The sequence below is a fragment of the Echeneis naucrates genome, chromosome 18 (genome assembly GCF_900963305.1).
Source record: "Echeneis naucrates chromosome 18, fEcheNa1.1, whole genome shotgun sequence".
Classification (NCBI taxonomy): Eukaryota; Metazoa; Chordata; class Actinopteri; order Carangiformes; family Echeneidae; genus Echeneis; species Echeneis naucrates.
In genome coordinates, this window is record NC_042528.1 from 724681 (window position 1) to 741687 (window position 17007).

Here is a 17007-nt window from a genome sequence, read left to right on the forward strand (position 1 = left end):
CCTTTCCTTCCATCCTCCTCTCCTTTCCTTCCCTCCATCCTCCTCTCCATCCTTCCTTCCCTACATCCTCCTTTCCTTTCCTTCCTTCCATCCTCCTTTCCTTTCCTTCCCTCCATCCTCCTCTCCTTTCCTTCCTTCCATCCTCCTTTCCTTTCCTTCCCTCCATCCTCCTCTCCTTTCCTTCCTTCCATCCTCCTCTCCTTTCCTTCCCTCCATCCTCCTCTCCTTTCCTTCCCTCCATCCTCCTTTCCTTCCTTCCATCCTCCTCTCCTTTCCTTCCCTCCATCCTCCTTTCCTTTCCTTCCCTCCATCCTCCTCTCCTTTCCTTCCTTCCATCCTCCTCTCCTTTCCTTCCCTCCATCCTCCTCTCCTTTCCTTCCCTCCATCCTCCTTTCCTTCCTTCCCTCCATCCTCCTCTCCTTTCCTTCCCTCCATCCTCCTCTCCATCCTTCCATCCCTCCATCCTCCTCTCCTTTCCTTCCATCCTCCTTTCCTTTCCTTCCTTCCATCCTCCTCTCCTTTCCTTCCATCCTCCTTTCCTTTCCTTCCTTCCATCCTCCTCTCCTTTCCTTCCCTCCATCCTCCTCTCCTTTCCTTCCTTCCCTACATCCTCCTTTCCTTTCCTTCCTTCCATCCTCCTTTCCTTTCCTTCCTTCCATCCTCCTCTCCTTTCCTTCCATCCTCCTTTCCTTTCCTTCCTTCCATCCTCCTCTCCTTTCCTTCCTTCCCTACATCCTCCTTTCCTTCCTTCCTTCCATCCTCCTCTCCTTTCCTTCCCTCCATCCTCCTCTCCTTTCCTTCCCTCCATCCTCCTTTCCTTTCCTTCCCTCCATCCTCCTCTCCTTTCCTTCCCTCCATCCTCCTCTCCATCCTTCCATCCCTCCATCCTCCTTTCCTTCCCTCCATCCTCCTTTCCTTTCCTTCCTTCCATCCTCCTCTCCTTTCCTTCCTTCCATCCTCCTTTCCTTCCCTCCAGCCTTCCCTCCATCCTTCCATCCTCCTTTCCTTTCCTTCCTTCCATCCTCCTCTCCTTTCCTTCCCTCCATCCTCCTCTCCTTTCCTTCCCTCCATCCTCCTTTCCTTTCCTTCCCTCCATCCTCCTCTCCTTTCCTTCCCTCCATCCTCCTCTCCATCCTTCCATCCCTCCATCCTCCTTTCCTTCCTTCCATCCTCCTTTCCTTTCCTTCCTTCCATCCTCCTTTCCTTTCCTTCCTTCCATCCTCCTCTCCTTTCCTTCCATCCTCCTTTCCTTTCCTGGTTGAGGTTTTCATGGATGTGTTTTCTGAGCGGAGTGATACATCTTCCCGGTGACTGCTCTCTCCCTCCCTCTCTCTCTCCCCCTCTCTCTCTCAGACTGGAAATAGATCCATCGGTTCGGTTCTGCCTCCTCCTCCGCCGACCCCCCCGGAGATAGCCGTCCCTTCCCGCCGGAGGAACACCGGAGCCCGGTCCGTCCTCGGTCCTCCCCCTCGGCCGTCTTAACCCGTCCGTCCGCCGAAGTGATGTCGGTCGCGGGGCTGAAGAAGCAGTTCCATAAAGCCACCCAGGTGTGTTCTTCGTTTTGTTCTGTCTGTGTTCTGTGTTTTTGGGTTTCAAGTGTTTTTCTGTCGCACGGAAGCGAAACAAATGAAGCTCGGGTGTTTTGTCCCTTTTCCGACGCCGTAGTCAGCTTTACATTATTTATGTTTTCTTTCCGCTGTTTTTGTCCTCAAAATCAGATTTTCAGCTGAAATGGAGTCAATCTGTGGACGAATTTCTGCTGTTTTGTCGCGGTGGATTGTGGGTACAAAACCTCAAACACACACACACACAGGTTGTCATCTAATTACGTAACACGATGTGAGTTGAAATCGTGTGTGTGTGTCTGCAGAGCTGATTGGCTGTTTCTGCACGCAACAGGGAATTCCCTCCACCCTCCTTTCCTTCCCTCCATCCTCCTCTCCTTCCCTCCACCCTCCTCTCCTTTCCTCCACCCTCCTCTCCTTCCCTCCATCCTCCTTTCCTTCCCTCCACCCTCCTCTCCTTTCCTTCCCTCCACCCTCCTCTCCTTTCCTTCCCTCCACCCTCCTCTCCTTTCCTCCATCCTCCTTTCCTTCCCTCCACCCTCCTCTCCTTCCCTCCATCCTCCTCTCCTTTCCTCCACCCTCCTCTCCTTCCCTCCACCCTCCTCTCCTTCCCTCCATCCTCCTCTCCTTTCCTCCATCCTCCTCTCCTTCCCTCCATCCTCCTTTCCTTCCCTCCATCCTCCTCTCCTTCCCTCCATCCTCCTTTCCTTCCCTCCACCCTCCTCTCCTTCCCTCCATCCTCCTTTCCTTTCCTCCATCCACCTCTCCTTTCCTCCATCCTCCTCTCCTTCCCTCCATCCTCCTCTCCTTCCTTCCTTCCATCCTCCTTTCCTTTCCTCCATCCTCCTTTCCCTCCATCCACCTCTCCTTTCCCTCCATCCTCCTCTCCTTCCCTTCCATCCTCATCTCCTTCCCTCCATCCTCCTCTCCTTTCCTCCATCCTCCTCTCCTTCCTTCCTTCCATCCTCCTCTCCTTCCCTCCATCCTCCTCTCCTTCCTTCCTTCCATCCTCCTCTCCTTCCCTCCATCCTCCTCTCCTTCCCTCCATCTTCCTCTCCTTCCCTCCATCTTCCTCTCCTTCCTTCCTTCCATCCTCCTCTCCTTCCTTCCATCCTCCTTTCCTTCCCTCCACCCTCCTCTCCTTTCCTTCCCTCCACCCTCCTCTCCTTTCCTCCATCCTCCTTTCCTTCCCTCCACCCTCCTCTCCTTCCCTCCATCCTCCTCTCCTTTCCTCCACCCTCCTCTCCTTCCCTCCACCCTCTTCTCCTTCCCTCCATCCTCCTCTCCTTTCCTCCATCCTCCTCTCCTTCCCTCCATCCTCCTTTCCTTCCCTCCATCCTCATCTCCTTCCCTCCATCCTCCTTTCCTTCCCTCCACCCTCCTCTCCTTCCCTCCATCCTCCTTTCCTTTCCTCCATCCCCTCTCCTTTCCTCCATCCTCCTCTCCTTCCCTCCATCCTCCTCTCCTTCCTTCCTTCCATCCTCCTTTCCTTTCCTCCATCCTCCTTTCCCTCCATCCACCTCTCCTTTCCCTCCATCCTCCTCTCCTTCCCTTCCATCCTCATCTCCTTCCCTCCATCCTCCTCTCCTTTCCTCCATCCTCCTCTCCTTCCTTCCTTCCATCCTCCTCTCCTTCCCTCCATCCTCCTCTCCTTCCCTCCATCTTCCTCTCCTTCCCTCCATCTTCCTCTCCTTCCTTCCTTCCATCCCTCCTCTCCTTCCTTCCATCCTCCTCTCCTTCCCTCCATCCTCCTCTCCTTCCTTCCATCCTCCTTTCCTTTCCTCCATCCTCCTTTCCTTCCCTCCACCCTCCTCTCCTTTCCTTCCCTCCACCCTCCTCTCCTTTCCTTCCCTCCACCCTCCTCTCCTTTCCTCCATCCTCCTTTCCTTCCCTCCACCCTCCTCTCCTTCCCTCCATCCTCCTCTCCTTTCCTCCACCCTCCTCTCCTTCCCTCCACCCTCTTCTCCTTCCCTCCATCCTCCTCTCCTTTCCTCCATCCTCCTCTCCTTCCCTCCATCCTCCTTTCCTTCCCTCCATCCTCATCTCCTTCCCTCCATCCTCCTTTCCTTCCCTCCACCCTCCTCTCCTTCCCTCCATCCTCCTTTCCTTTCCTCCATCCACCTCTCCTTTCCTCCATCCTCCTCTCCTTCCCTCCATCCTCCTCTCCTTCCTTCCTTCCATCCTCCTTTCCTTTCCTCCATCCTCCTTTCCCTCCATCCACCTCTCCTTTCCCTCCATCCTCCTCTCCTTCCCTTCCATCCTCATCTCCTTCCCTCCATCCTCCTCTCCTTCCCTCCATCCTCCTCTCCTTTCCTCCATCCTCCTCTCCTTCCTTCCTTCCATCCTCCTCTCCTTCCCTCCATCCTCCTCTCCTTCCCTCCATCTTCCTCTCCTTCCCTCCATCTTCCTCTCCTTCCTTCCTTCCATCCTCCTCTCCTTCCTTCCATCCTCCTCTCCTTCCCTCCATCCTCCTCTCCTTCCTTCCATCCTCCTTTCCTTTCCTCCATCCTCCTTTCCCTCCATCCACCTCTCCTTTCCCTCCATCCACCTCTCCTTCCCTCCATCCTCCTCTCCTTCCCTCCATCTTCCTCTCCTTCCCTCCATCTTCCTCTCCTTCCTTCCTTCCATCCTCCTCTCCTTCCTTCCATCCTCCTTTCCTTTCCTCCATCCTCCTTTCCCTCCATCCACCTCTCCTTTCCCTCCATCCACCTCTCCTTCCCTCCATCCTCCTCTCCTTCCCTCCATCTTCCTCTCCTTCCCTCCATCTTCCTCTCCTTCCTTCCTTCCATCCTCCTCTCCTTCCTTCCATCCTCCTTTCCTTTCCTCCATCCTCCTCTCCTCCATCCACCTCTCCTTTCCCTCCCTCCTGCCTCCATCCTTCCATCTTTCCTTGAGTCCAGACATCCGTCCATAACCGTCCTCTCTGGATTTCTGTCCTTCTTGTTGCTCTGTGAATCCGTCATCCATTTCTTTGTCTTCTTTTTATCCCTCCATCTTTCTTCTTATCCACCTTTCCACCTCTCTTTTATCTCTGTCCTTTCTCCATCTCCCCTCCTCCCTGTTTTCATGCTCCACCACCTTTATTTACATTCCCCATCGCTCCCATCGCTCCTCCCTTCTGTGTCCCTCCATCCTCTTTGAACTTCCCTCCTCATCAGTATTCCTTCCCACTTTCTCATCCCTCCGTCATCAAACTCACCGATCTGTTCTTCGGTCACGACGAAGGGAAAGAAACACGGACGGTGTGTGAACAAAGACCTTCATGAGGAATCCTTTTGACCTTTGACCTTTGGGTTTGTTGTGGGCTGCTGGTTGATGATGAGTCTGACGGACAGGAAGTGGCTGTTTGAGACCGAACTGACGTGTTGTTTTGTGTTTTACTAGTGATGCTTCTTCTTCTTCTACTTTGACTCATCTGATTCTGTCAGATCAGCTCAGACTCACAAAACAGGAAAAGTTCCACTTCATCCTTTTTTCCTTCTGCCGCTCCTTAACTTCCTTAATAGACTTCAGCCTTGTTACCGTGGTTACAGAAATATGCATTCAAACCATAAAGAGAGTGGCGTGCCCACTGCCTCTGTTGCCATGGTTACTATACTGTCAGCATCATCTCGGTCAGGAAAAGACTTGGTCTGAAAACACCGTCGATTGATGTCAGTGTTAAAGCTGGACGCCGCGTCACGCCGTTGTGACATCATCATCATGGTGGGACGAAAGTTCCTGACTATTGTTTACTTCATAATAATAATAATTAACATCCCAGTTTCATTTTTTAATATACAGCCTCATTCCGCTCCGTCCCAGATCCAGACACTGGTTCAGGTTTTAAAGTCAAACTGGTGACTGTCTGACTTTTTAACCTCAGTGTCAGCCGAGAATCTTCATTCAACTCATTTTGTCTGGAGCTTTGAATGACAGGTCTGATTCCTTCATCTCTTTAAGCTCATTAAGAGTTTATCAAGAGAAAAACAAAAATCTCCCAACCCTTTAATTTGGGATTTTGTCTTTGAGTGTTTTTAGCTGCTTTCATCCACATTAACATCTGAGTCCTGTGAGTTTAAATCAATGAAAATGTTGTTTAATTCACACGTTCACGCTGTAACACGACACTGAAAGCTTCAGTAATGTGGAGGAGGAAGGCTTCCGAAGTGAAGAAATGTCCGTAATGTCGGACTGTGTTACGTCTGACAGATAAAGAGAAGAGATGAAGTTTATTGATTCATGACGGAGAACTGGGTCAGTGCAGCAGAGCCGAGCAGAGCAGGAAGTAAAAATAAAAAGTACAGCAGCAGAGACTCTGCAGCGTCTCATTTTATTCATCCGCAGATTTAACACAAACAGGAAGTGACAGGGACTCGTTTTTGTCACATTTTAACCTTTTTATTCACCACGAAACATCTCATTTATCAGAATAATAGACGAGGAAACAAATATTTGGGTGAACTTTCACTTTTTATTTTATTTGAAGCAGCAAAATGAAACGCTGACGTGTGAAGGCGGGCCTGATGACATCATGTTGTACCAAAGACTGTAGGAGGAGGGACGTTTTCCCATAGACTTCAACACAGTCCTAATCTGACAGTTGATCTTTGTTAGGGACTATCTTCAGCAGCGGATGAATCCATGTTGGTGTTTCCAGCAGTGTTAATGAAGGCACAGCAGCTGACTCGGAGCGATGGCGGCGCTCTGAGGTGAGGTGTTGATGGCGAAGCCCAGAATAACTGTGAATCCACCACCCTCGATAATGGAGGGGGGGCGCTTCTCTGTCTGCTCAGTCTATCTGTAACCATCGGCAACAACATTCAGGTGAAACAGGAAACAGGAAGGTGGGGGCTGTCCAGGTGTCATGGAGGACGGGCTGACTCAGCACAAAGCTTTTATTGTGAAAGAACAGCCCCCTGGATTTCCCTGCAGAATCAACCAATCACATCGTTTCTTGGCCGAGCTCAGGTGTGTGCGAATCGGCCAATCAGAGGAGAGCGTGTGTTTGTGTCGGGGCGGGAACATTAAAAGTTGATGCTGTGTCCTCAGAGACTTGAATCTAGGACACTTCTCAGCGAGACACTCGTCCTTTAACAGATGGTCCAAACCAGAGCAAAGATGGCTGCTGACGCTGGCGGCGGCGGCCCGGACAGGAAACGGGACACCTGAGTTTACCTGTCTGAATAAAACATGAAGGCGAGCCGGAGGCACGGATCCATCCGTGGTTAAACAGCAAGACAACACAGACGGTCCATGATGTCATCAATTCATTCATTCATTCATTCATTCATTAACGAACTGAAGCTGCAGACATCAATCATCAGTAATCACTGAAAAAGCATTTAGGTTTATTTTGAAATGACTGATAATCTTTCTCTGCTGCTTCCTGATCAAACACCCTGCTCTCCATTTGAGGGGACACTGTTGTCGTGGCAACACCGCCCCCCCCCCACACACACTCAATAATTGATCAGCCTTGAGGGGACATCATGTGACGGAGCAGCAGATTCACAATCAGCCGTCCGTTTCTCTGCTTTTGGTTTGTGGTTTATCTCCTTTAATGTCTGGCACCTCTTGACCTATGAACTCTGACCTCTGACCTTTAAAACTAATGCAGACAGAGAATATCTGCTATAATTTAGATAAATAAAATAAAGTTTAACAGTTCAATAGATTAATTTGTTATATAAAAAAATGAATACTTTTTTAAAATTCAGATTCTCTTAAATTGACAGAAAAATGCATGAAATTTGGTGCGTGACAAACGTTGTCAGTTATATTTGTTAAAATAAAAATAACCAAACGCAGTTTGAATGAAATAGTGATGTTAAATATTAAAGAAAAACAGAAATGTGCTGCTGACTCCATCAGCCTGACAGGAATATTCCCTGGAAGCCCATCGGACACGCAGTCGGCTGCTTCCTGCTGATTTATGAGCTGAATAAAGCAAACAGAGGAAATCAGCTCTGCTTTCTGTTTTCTCACCTTCTTCCTATTTCAGTCTGTTGACTAAAACGTCGGAGCAGTGGACTTTGATATTAACACATTGAATCTGGACTTTATTCTGTCAGATTTGTTACCCAGCTGTGACTTTGGACATATCTGATTTATTTCCTACTTTCCACTGTAACAACAGAAAAACAAGTCTTTGTCTTTTGATTCGAAATTCATGTTCAGTTCAGCGTTCCTCGTTGAGCAGATGGACAGAGGGCTGATGGGAAACGTGTCGCAGCAGATAAAGGACAAACAATCTCATTTATTCAGTGTAATTACAAGCAGGCGTCAGTCTGATGAATGCTGTCGACCTTCACGACGAGAAAATAAGTGAACTGGAGCGTCTGCAGCCAGCAGCTGTTATGGATCAGACACTGCAGGCTTATTGCTAATAGATCAGTTATTGATCGGACTTTGATCGAGACGGAAAGCTCACCCAGTCCTCCATACTGACTCTTATTCTGACACCTTCATTTATCTAAATCTTTAAAGATATTTGGTGACACTTTTGAATGAACCTCCTGAATCTAAATGATCAGAAGAGTTTCTTTTTGATAATTAAAGGTCTGAATGTTGTCGTCTCGGCTGCTGCACTGCTGGAATCTGACCGCCTCCTGAGAATGAAAATGTTTCTGCAGAGAAACCTGCTGGAATGACAATGAAGCCGTTTTTACCCAGAAGGCTTCACTCCTCTCAGTCTCTATCTGCCTCCTTTTTTTTATATCTTCTTTGAATTCTCTCTCCTTCTCCTTATTTCCTCCTCTTCCTTCCTTCCTTTCCTGCATCAGGAGGTTTTAGTTTCAGTCGATCACGGATCAGACCTGATGAAAATAGTCAGAAGTTCTTTTCTTTGGTCCAGGCCTTCCCTCTTATTTCTCTTCTGCTGTGTTTTGTCTGTCTCTGTCTCTGACAGAAAGAACTTCTGGTAATTAAGTGTCTGCGGCTCCCTCCGAGGAGACGAGTCGTTCCCCCTCAGCTCCGCCGAGCTGCCGTCTGTTTCGTGATGTAACGGTTTAGCGCCGTCCTAATGAACCTAACGAGGCGGGTCAGGTGATCACCATCATCAGGTGATGAAAGGGAAAAGTAACAGCTGAGCCACTTCACCTCTTTTCCTGCTTTAATGAGAGCTTTGTGTTTGTTTTCATACCCTGGTCAAAATCTTAACATTTCTAAAATGACTTCTGACCTCTAAAACAGGTTGATTAGATTTTGGTTAATCTGGTTTTTATCATCCTTCAGTCCAAGACGGCGTCGTGTGTCTTGGCAGCCGTTCAGACTGATAGATGAACCGTCTCCAGCTGATTCTCCTCCACACAAGATTAATGTCAGCTCAGTGGAGGTGGAGGAGGGCCGGCCTATTGGCTCCATCTCTGACCTTTGACCTCCTCAATGTCAGACATCCCCTCATTGATTAAACTCGCTTGTGCCTGTGAGGGGTGACTCAGCAAAAAGGCAAAGACGGGGAGGAGGAGGTGGTTAACCTATTTACACACAGTCAGCTTTGGCTTTTTCATTTTTAGTTCAGACTGTTCTCTGGAATCTTCTCCACAGAAAAGTTCCTCTCTGTTTGGGTCGTTTCTGTCTTTATCTGATCAGCAGTTCTGCTCAGTAACGATGAAAAATCAGAAACACACAGGACTGATTTACAGACTCTGGCTGGAGATTTTCATAATAAAAGACCCAAACAAGCATCAGAGCTGCTGAACTTTAAAACTGGTCAAACAGAAATAAAGTGTGAAAAGAAACGCAGTCGGTTGCATAACAGTGTGTGTGTGTGTGTGTGTGTGTTCTTGGAAATATGAGAGCACCCAGTCAGAGCTCTGTCACCATAGCAACTGCATCTTCATCCTCATCTGTCTGTTCTTCTCACTTTCCTTTCCTGCGATGGTTTTGTTGCGTTGTGTTGTTGTTGTCTTTTTTTTTTTTCACGTGAGTGTTGAAGATGTCAGTTAAAAACACACAACGACACACACAGAGTCTTTTAAAACCAAACTGACCGCAGAGAGACTGATAACATCACAAAGATGAAACCACAAATGATGCGTCTCATCTGACAGCACACACACAGACACACACAGACACACACAGGTGCTCAGGTGTCCAAGCTGTTACATAAACACATGTTGTCCTTTTGGATGGTTTGTCGGTCTGATGTGGAGGATGTGACATCATTGTGGCCTTCAGCTGGTTGTATGCTGTGGGTTGTTCTAATGAGGCGTTGTGATGCATTATGGGAGAGAAATGACTTGACGGCACGGTCGTCCAGTGGTCAGTCCTGAAGGAGGTTCGATTCCCAGCTCTGGGCTCCTTCTGTGTGTTTTCAGTTGTGTGTCCTCAGTCAGTCCAGGTGGTCCCGTATTAACAGATTTAACAGTGAAAACACAGAGCTGCAGTTTGTCTGTTTAATAATTAATCAGCTGCACCAACGCAGATATTCAAAATGCAGCCGTCGCCTGCTGATGCCATATGTTGCATTAATGCGTCCATTCACTGTGTGTGGGAGGCTGATGTGAGTCACGTGTGGAAAATCCTGTGATCGACCACCTGAGGTGAAGGAAGACGATCACACACGTGGACCTGAAGTTCGCTGGATTCAGTCTGCTGGGGTTTGACTGGAGCTGGAGGAGCAACGTTTTAAAAGAACAGACGGTCACGTCTCTCTCTCCGTCTCGTTTCATCTGTCTTTGTTTCTCTCACAGAGAGTCAGTGAGAAGGTTGGAGGGGCAGAAGGAACCAAGTTGGACGATGACTTCAAAGAAATGGAAAAGGTAAATATCAGAATGTGGATTTTGGTGGTTGTTGTCTGCTGATCACATATTTGACACGTGTTGCTGCAGAAGGTGGACGTGACCAGCAGAGCCGTGTTGGACATCATGACCAGAACTACAGAATACCTGCAGCCTAATCCAGGTAAACAACAACAACAACGACAAAAACATGTCAGTGTTCGCTCTGCCGCTGCTTTTCTAACTGCTGCCTCCTCAAAGCGTCCAGAGCCAAACTGAGCATGATCAACACCATGTCCAAGATCCGCGGCCAGGACAAAGGACCCGGCTACCCGCAGGCCGAGACTGTCCTGGGAGACGCCATGTTGAAGTTTGGGCGGGAATTAGGAGAGGAATCCTGCTTCGGTAAGAGGGGGGCAGATCAGGGATGGAGGGGGGTAAAACAGAGCAGGAGGGGGATACCTGTAGTTTGAGCTGATCAGTTTGTGGAATAATTTGAAGTTCAATCGCTGAAAGTTTTATTTAAGCTGCACAGAAGAACACAAACCACCACGTCACGTTACTTTATTCAGCCTACTGTTTGCCCATTTTTTATTATTTTGATAGGACAGCGTAGAGAGACAGGAAATGGGTAAGTATTAAAATCCTGCAAAATTTACCTCTTCAGGGTTATTAACTGCAGCTTTTCACAATAAAAGCCTGAGTGAAGAGAAGTGTTTGTGGCTTTTACTGTGAAACAGCAGCAAGAAGTGTTTATTTAAAATGAAGGATTTATTTCACCTCCTTCCCGGATTCCATCAGTTTGTTTCCTTCATGTCTTTGCTCCTTCTGTCATCACTTCCTTCCAGGTTTGGCGCTGATCGATGCCGGCGAGGCGATGAAGGAGCTCGGCGAGGTGAAGGACGCCCTGGACATGGAGGTCAAACAGAACTTCATCGACCCGCTGCAGAACCTCCACGACAAAGACCTGAAGGAGATCCAGGTGGATAAAACACCTGCAGACAGCAGCTGATGTTTTCAATCCTCATTTCCAAACTGACGTTTTTCCCCGTTCCTCTCCGACTCCAGCACCATCTGAAGAAGATGGAGGGCCGCCGTCTGGACTTCGACTACAAGAAGAAGCGCCACGGAAAAGTCCAGGACGACGAAATCAAACAGGCGCTGGAGAAGTTTGATGAGAGCAAAGAGATCGCAGAGCAGAGCATGTTCAACCTGCTGGAGAGTGACGTGAGGAATTTCATTATCAGGAAGATTAATAGAAAGGAAATGTGAAAAACCCAACAAGCTGCCCGGAAGGGGAAAAAAAAAAATTCAACGTGTTTTCTGTCGATGTTGCATGACAACTGTCGTTGCCATAGTTACACATGTAGTTTGTAATGAGAACCCACAGCGTTCAAAACTGCTCCGGAAAAAACAAAGAGTCAGGCCCAGCACGGTTTGGATCAGGACCCGTGTGTGTGTGTGTGTGTGTTGCAGATCGAGCAGGTGAGCCAGCTGGCAGCTCTGGTCCAGGCTCAGCTGGAGTACCACAGCCGGGCCGCCGAAATCCTCCAACAGCTCTCCAGCAAGATGGAGGACAGGTCGGACTGATGAAAACAAACCGCACAGAAAGATTCACGTGGATCGACAAAACTCTGATTTCTGCTTTTGGACTTTTCCAGGATAAAGGAGGTGTCCAGCAAGCCGAGGAAGGAGTACGCTCCCAAAGCCCGCATGACTCTGGAGCTGCTGCCCCCCAGCGAGAGCCACAACGGGGGGATCCACTCGGCCAAATCCCCCGGAAGAACACCAGGTGGGTTCTGATCCAGACACCAAGTCCAGTCCAGCTTCTGCTGCTGACGTCGGCCTCATGTGTGTTGTGTGCTGCAGCCCCCCTGGACCAGCCCTGCTGCAGAGCGCTGTACGACTTCGAGCCGGAGAATGAAGGCGAGCTCGGCTTCAAAGAGGGCGACGTCATCACCCTGACCAATCAGATCGACGACAACTGGTACGAGGGCATGATCAACGGCCAGTCAGGCTTCTTCCCCATCAACTACGTGGATATCCTGGTGCCGCTCCCTCATTAGGTCCCGCCGACGAACCGGATCCTTCTCCCGCCCGACAGATCGATCGAGAAAAAAAACGGCCTGTCTTTGCGTAAACGACAAACCACGCCCTCCTTCTACTTCTTCTTCTGTGCTTCTGTGCCATTCTGCTTTTCACAAATGGACTGACGTGAGAGAGGAGCCGGAGACGGGGCCGACGAGGCGGCGGGAACTGGACCGGAGAGCCGAGCAGACTTCTGCAGCGCCGCGCTCGGCCGACGAGGCTCTGGAGACTTGAGGCACGGTGTCAATGTACGTGCATGTATGTGTGTGTTTGTGACTCTGTTATGATCCAGCCAGCACAAAGTCCTGCTGACATCTCTCTCTCCGTCTTTTCTACCTTCACTTGCCTTCTTTCTCAGCAGCTGTCACAGTCTTCCCTCTTTCTGTCTCTCTTTCTTTCAGCATGTTTCCGTACTGCAGTTTAGACCTCTCATCCAGATCCAGCTGCTTTCTGTTTCTAACCTGCTCTGTCTTTCTCAGAGTCTGTTTGCATGAATCAGTCTGAGAGTCAAAGTTTAGTTTTGGGGAGAGCATCTTTTGAGTAACATCTGCAATAAGACAATTTTTCTGTGGTGATGAAGAAACTCATTTAGCTCCTAAAGGTCAATAAACATGTCAGCTCGGGTGGCGGAGCGGACACTTCAGATTATGACAGACTGCGCTGCTCAGACGTGTGGTGTTTCCTGTTTGGAGAAGACGTCTGCCGGCTCGTCTTCTTCGTGGCTTTTGCATGCAGGATGTGAGCAGTGGTCGCCGTTCTTAGATTCCCAGAGTTTAGTCGTCGTTGGTTTGATTCGTCAGAAGTTCAGGGATGGCTGGTATTTAAACCAAAAACATTTTGGTGGCTGAGCTGTAGGTTTAAAATGGTTCCTGGAATAAAGACTTTAACGGCTTTGATGATCATCAGTATTCTCAGCGTGGCAGCTTGAAGAACCCATTTCTGACATTATTTTTAATAATCCGACAGTTAGATATCACAGATGAAACCAAAGTTTTGGGGGTTTTGTCTTTAACGGCAGCAGAAGGTTTCTGTTTCCGCTCAGCTGGTTCAGCACTTCATCACTTTTACAACGAGACCAGCTGATAACGAGTTTTCCTTGTTGATCAGTTCAGTTGGAGTTGAGTTGGGAATTTTCTGGTTAGAGATCCGATCAAATGGAAGTCTGAGGGATTCAGTATTGTATTCCCGAGATGTTAGAAGGTGCTGGGTTACCCTGGCTAACCCAAACCCGACTCCACTGTAAATAAAAATCAGGAAAACTACGAAGCCTGTGATGGAACCTGGTGGAACTAACGTTACCTCGAAACAGAGCTGCAGATGGATTTTTAAAGCGTAAACTGGGTTGTTTTTTATGCAGGCGTTACTTATTGTGTAGTCATCGTCAGCAGGAATCTGTGCTAGCTTGGCTAACGTGTGGCTAACCGGCCGGTGTTTCGCTTCACGTTCCCGCTCTTGTGCTTTGGTGACGCAGTGTTAAGAAAATACTTCAGTTAAAGTATTTAGTGGTGAATACTTCGACCTAAAGGAAACATTTTACAGACCTTCAGTTTGACCTGTCGCACAAACATTTCTGCTTCGTTATCACAATAAGTGTTAATGAAGGTCCGTTGACTCCGTTAACTCTTGATGTTCTTCCATTTGAGCCAGAATCTAAATATTTCCTGATCCATGTTTAAATTTGAGATGTTGTGTATCACCGCATGACGCACAACAACACAACCCCAAATCACAAAAGGAATTGAAGCCCAGCAGTGTGAAGTATTCTAAAAGTATTCTCAGATCTAAAACAATAACAACAGGACATACATTTTTGTATTTGTAGGAGTCTGAATATTCGTATTCCACCTGTGGAGATGCAGCAGCTGTTTTTAGCTGAGTCATGACTTTATATTACCTGAATTTGTGCGTCATGTTTGTTAAGCTACAACTCGTATCGCACCAGTTTGCTGACAAGTTTGATGACAGACGTAACAAATCTCAGCAGAGAAAAACATCTTTTGTTTGTTGATTTGTTTTTGTCTTTTGGTTCCATAAATGGACACAAATAGTAATAACAGAGAAGTGAAAACAGTGAAATGCAGTTTTAACCAGGTTCTACAGATCGAATGTCCTACAAAGGCAATAAACAAAGACTTAACAATCAAACCTACCTGGAAAACAAAACGAACCTCTGGCCCAGACGCACAGCCCGAGTCCGGCCCGAGTGCGTGTCGACTGACATACGGGAGATTTAATGGTGTGTTTGGCAGAGTTGGGCTGAACTTGGGCCGTTGAACTGGACCAGAAGAAACGCAAGATGTTTCTGGGTAACATCTAAATAACAGGAAGAGCTTTATCCATCCATCTATCTATTGATCCATTCCGGATCCATTACCGAAGTACACGTGACGACAACAGCAACAACACAATGATAGACAAGGTGAAGAGAAAGTAAGAGCTTGTCTTTCTTGGTTTCTTTCTTTAACTGTTTCAGGTTGTTGGAAAAGACGACAGCTGTGTGTTCAGTGTCTCTCTTTGGTTTTCCTCGTTTGTTGTTGTTTTTTTGTTGGTCTGTGTGAGTCTGATTTTTCGGAGTCCGCCTGTGGAAAGTCTGTGAACTGCATGCAAACAAACTGCTTCAAATTTGCTGTTTGAGAAAAATAAATAATAAGAATAATAATGATGATGGTGATAATGGGGATGTATTTGTTACGCTTTTTTCTCTCACTGCAGTGAACTTGTGTTAACTTTTCTACTCTGCACTTCCTTCACTGTGTGTGTTTTTTCTTTGACCTGCCTGAACTTTCTGCCCTTCACACTACAAAGTGCTTTAAGACTTTTCTGAACGTTGCTTCTTATTTATTTTGCCTCTCTGCCATAAATCTCTGTTGCTCTTTATTTGTTTTTGTTGATGAAATGATTTGCCCTCAATGGCGACGTGTAATCTAACCTCAGTGAGGGATCTGTACAGTGTTACCTTCCACTTCCCTTCTGGTCTCCATGATGGTCAGACCTGGGCCACATTCCCCTCCTGAGTCCGACTCAGAACGGAGAGCCCGGTTCTGAGGACGACCGCTCTGAGAGCAGAAACTTCCTCTTTGCTTTTTGGCTAACTTGAAAAGAATCAGGTTGGTTGATCTCATTCGGATGGACAGACTGCAGTTCTTCTTAGAGGAAGATAGTTAAAGATCACAAATTAGAATTAATGTTGAATACAGTCTGTTTATTTTCATTTTGTTTTTAATTCAGGACCTAAATAAATCCTTTCTTGAGAAGAGGTGACTTCACTTTTTTGTTTAGTTTACCAGTTAATCTGATTCCTGAGGATCCTTTCTGCCCTCCGAGCTGCTCTGCGTCACACAAATGTGCGACTTCAGAGACTTGCAGCTTTTGTGTCGTGGCCTCGGTCTGATCTGTGGCGGCTCAATGATACTTTTTGCCCCCTGGCTGTAGAAAATACCCCTCTGCCTTTGGAAGCTGGTGTCTTCTGGTGAGCTACGTGTGTGTACGTGAGTATACACACACACCACACACACACACACACACACACACCATGTTACAATCTATTTATGTATTTTACGTATTTATTTGGTCACTTATTTATGTATTTATTTATTTATTTGCGTCCTGTTCATGGGTTCGGCACCTTCAGTACATTGATTGGTGTGTGATGTTGGGGGGTCAGTGGAAAAAAACCCTTAGCTGTGATACTAACTGTTGCTCTCCTCGTATTGGACGATATTATCTAAGATCACTGTATGTATAAACTGCTTGTCGTGAAGATGAACTACGATGTAATGACAATAAAGAATTAACACAACACAGCGCAGACCACACGACTCCAATCTGTTCCTCCGAAAACACACACTGAGACAGACACACAAAATGGATGCTTTATTCTTCAAAAACATCAGGAAACATTTATTTCATTTGTGTGGAAATGTAAAATTAAACTTAATCTGATTTATTGACACACACGACAGATAGATTGATTCTGAACTTTGTGTTTATATGTACTGAATTATACTTCAGTTTGTGCAGTTACTGTGGATGGCCGCTGGAGGCGCTGTGGAGTCATTCACATCAATGCAGGACGCATTCAAAGACACCCTCAGAAATCAAACTTTACAGCTGCAAGCAGCAAAATATACCGGTTAACACAAAAATAAAGTGATTAGAAACATGCTCGCAGTTATAGGATTTTTTTAACTCACAGAATAAATATATAAAAAAAAACTTTTTTGGTTTGAAGCAGAAAAAAAGCCAGATGCTTTTCTAAATGTGTTATTTGTTTACTCTTGTCTGTCCGATGTGAAAATCAGAATTCAGACACTTTGGAGGGACACAAACGCAGCACACGGTTTGACCCAGTTTCAGAGTCCAGGTCAAAACAGAGACATTTGGACCGGAAGTACGGTCATCTGCATTCAAAATAACTGCAGCACACACCGACACGGCTCTGTCTTTATTTTTATGCTGTTGCTGAGCCCTTATTGATATTTTCTTTTCTTGTAATTCAGAAAATCGGATCTATAAAATGCAGAAAAGCAGTTTAAAGCCCATTTTTGTCTTTCCGTGTGAATAAATTAAATATTGAACCGGTCATATTTATTCACATTCACATTCAGTTTCCCTCTTTATCATTTCATATGTGAAAAAATCTAAAGAAAAAA

At 47.1% G+C, this 17007-nt stretch overlaps 2 protein-coding genes across 5 annotated transcripts in view; both read left to right on the top strand.

Annotated features, from left to right (window-relative positions):
• Positions 1-17007, top strand: part of LOC115058578 (myelin-oligodendrocyte glycoprotein-like) — a 279510-nt gene that overhangs the window by 6375 nt on the left and 256128 nt on the right. The gene's annotated exons all lie outside the window — the stretch shown is intronic.
• LOC115058563 (endophilin-A1-like) lies at positions 1341-16120 on the top strand. 4 transcript variants are annotated; one of them, XM_029525948.1, is made up of 9 exons: positions 1341-1551; positions 10245-10309; positions 10379-10451; positions 10529-10672; positions 11116-11249; positions 11336-11494; positions 11744-11847; positions 11929-11965; positions 12076-16120. In XM_029525948.1, exons 1-9 carry the CDS (start codon positions 1503-1505, stop codon positions 12331-12333), a joined length of 1023 nt encoding a protein of 340 aa, XP_029381808.1. In that variant the 5' UTR covers positions 1341-1502; the 3' UTR covers positions 12334-16120. The 4 variants fall into 4 exon arrangements, with proteins under 4 accessions (XP_029381808.1, XP_029381810.1, XP_029381807.1 ...); XM_029525950.1 differs by having other exon boundaries at positions 1341-1549; positions 10243-10309; positions 10529-10577; ... (1 more) ...; positions 11929-12059; positions 12137-16120; XM_029525947.1 differs by having other exon boundaries at positions 1341-1547; positions 10241-10309; positions 11929-12059; positions 12137-16120.

What these genes read in the sequence shown, in the direction of transcription:
- LOC115058563 (XM_029525947.1), top strand. Translation starts at nt 1,503, where the DNA reads ATGTCGGTCGCGGGGCTGAAGAAGCAGTTCCATAAAGCCACCCAG. An exon ending in ACTTCAAAGAAATGGAAAAG is followed by an intron (nt 10,310 to 10,378) that starts GTAAATATCAGA and finishes GTGTTGCTGCAG; the next exon opens with AAGGTGGACGTGACCAGCAG. An exon ending in AGGAGAGGAATCCTGCTTCG is followed by an intron (nt 10,673 to 11,115) that starts GTAAGAGGGGGG and finishes ACTTCCTTCCAG; the next exon opens with GTTTGGCGCTGATCGATGCC.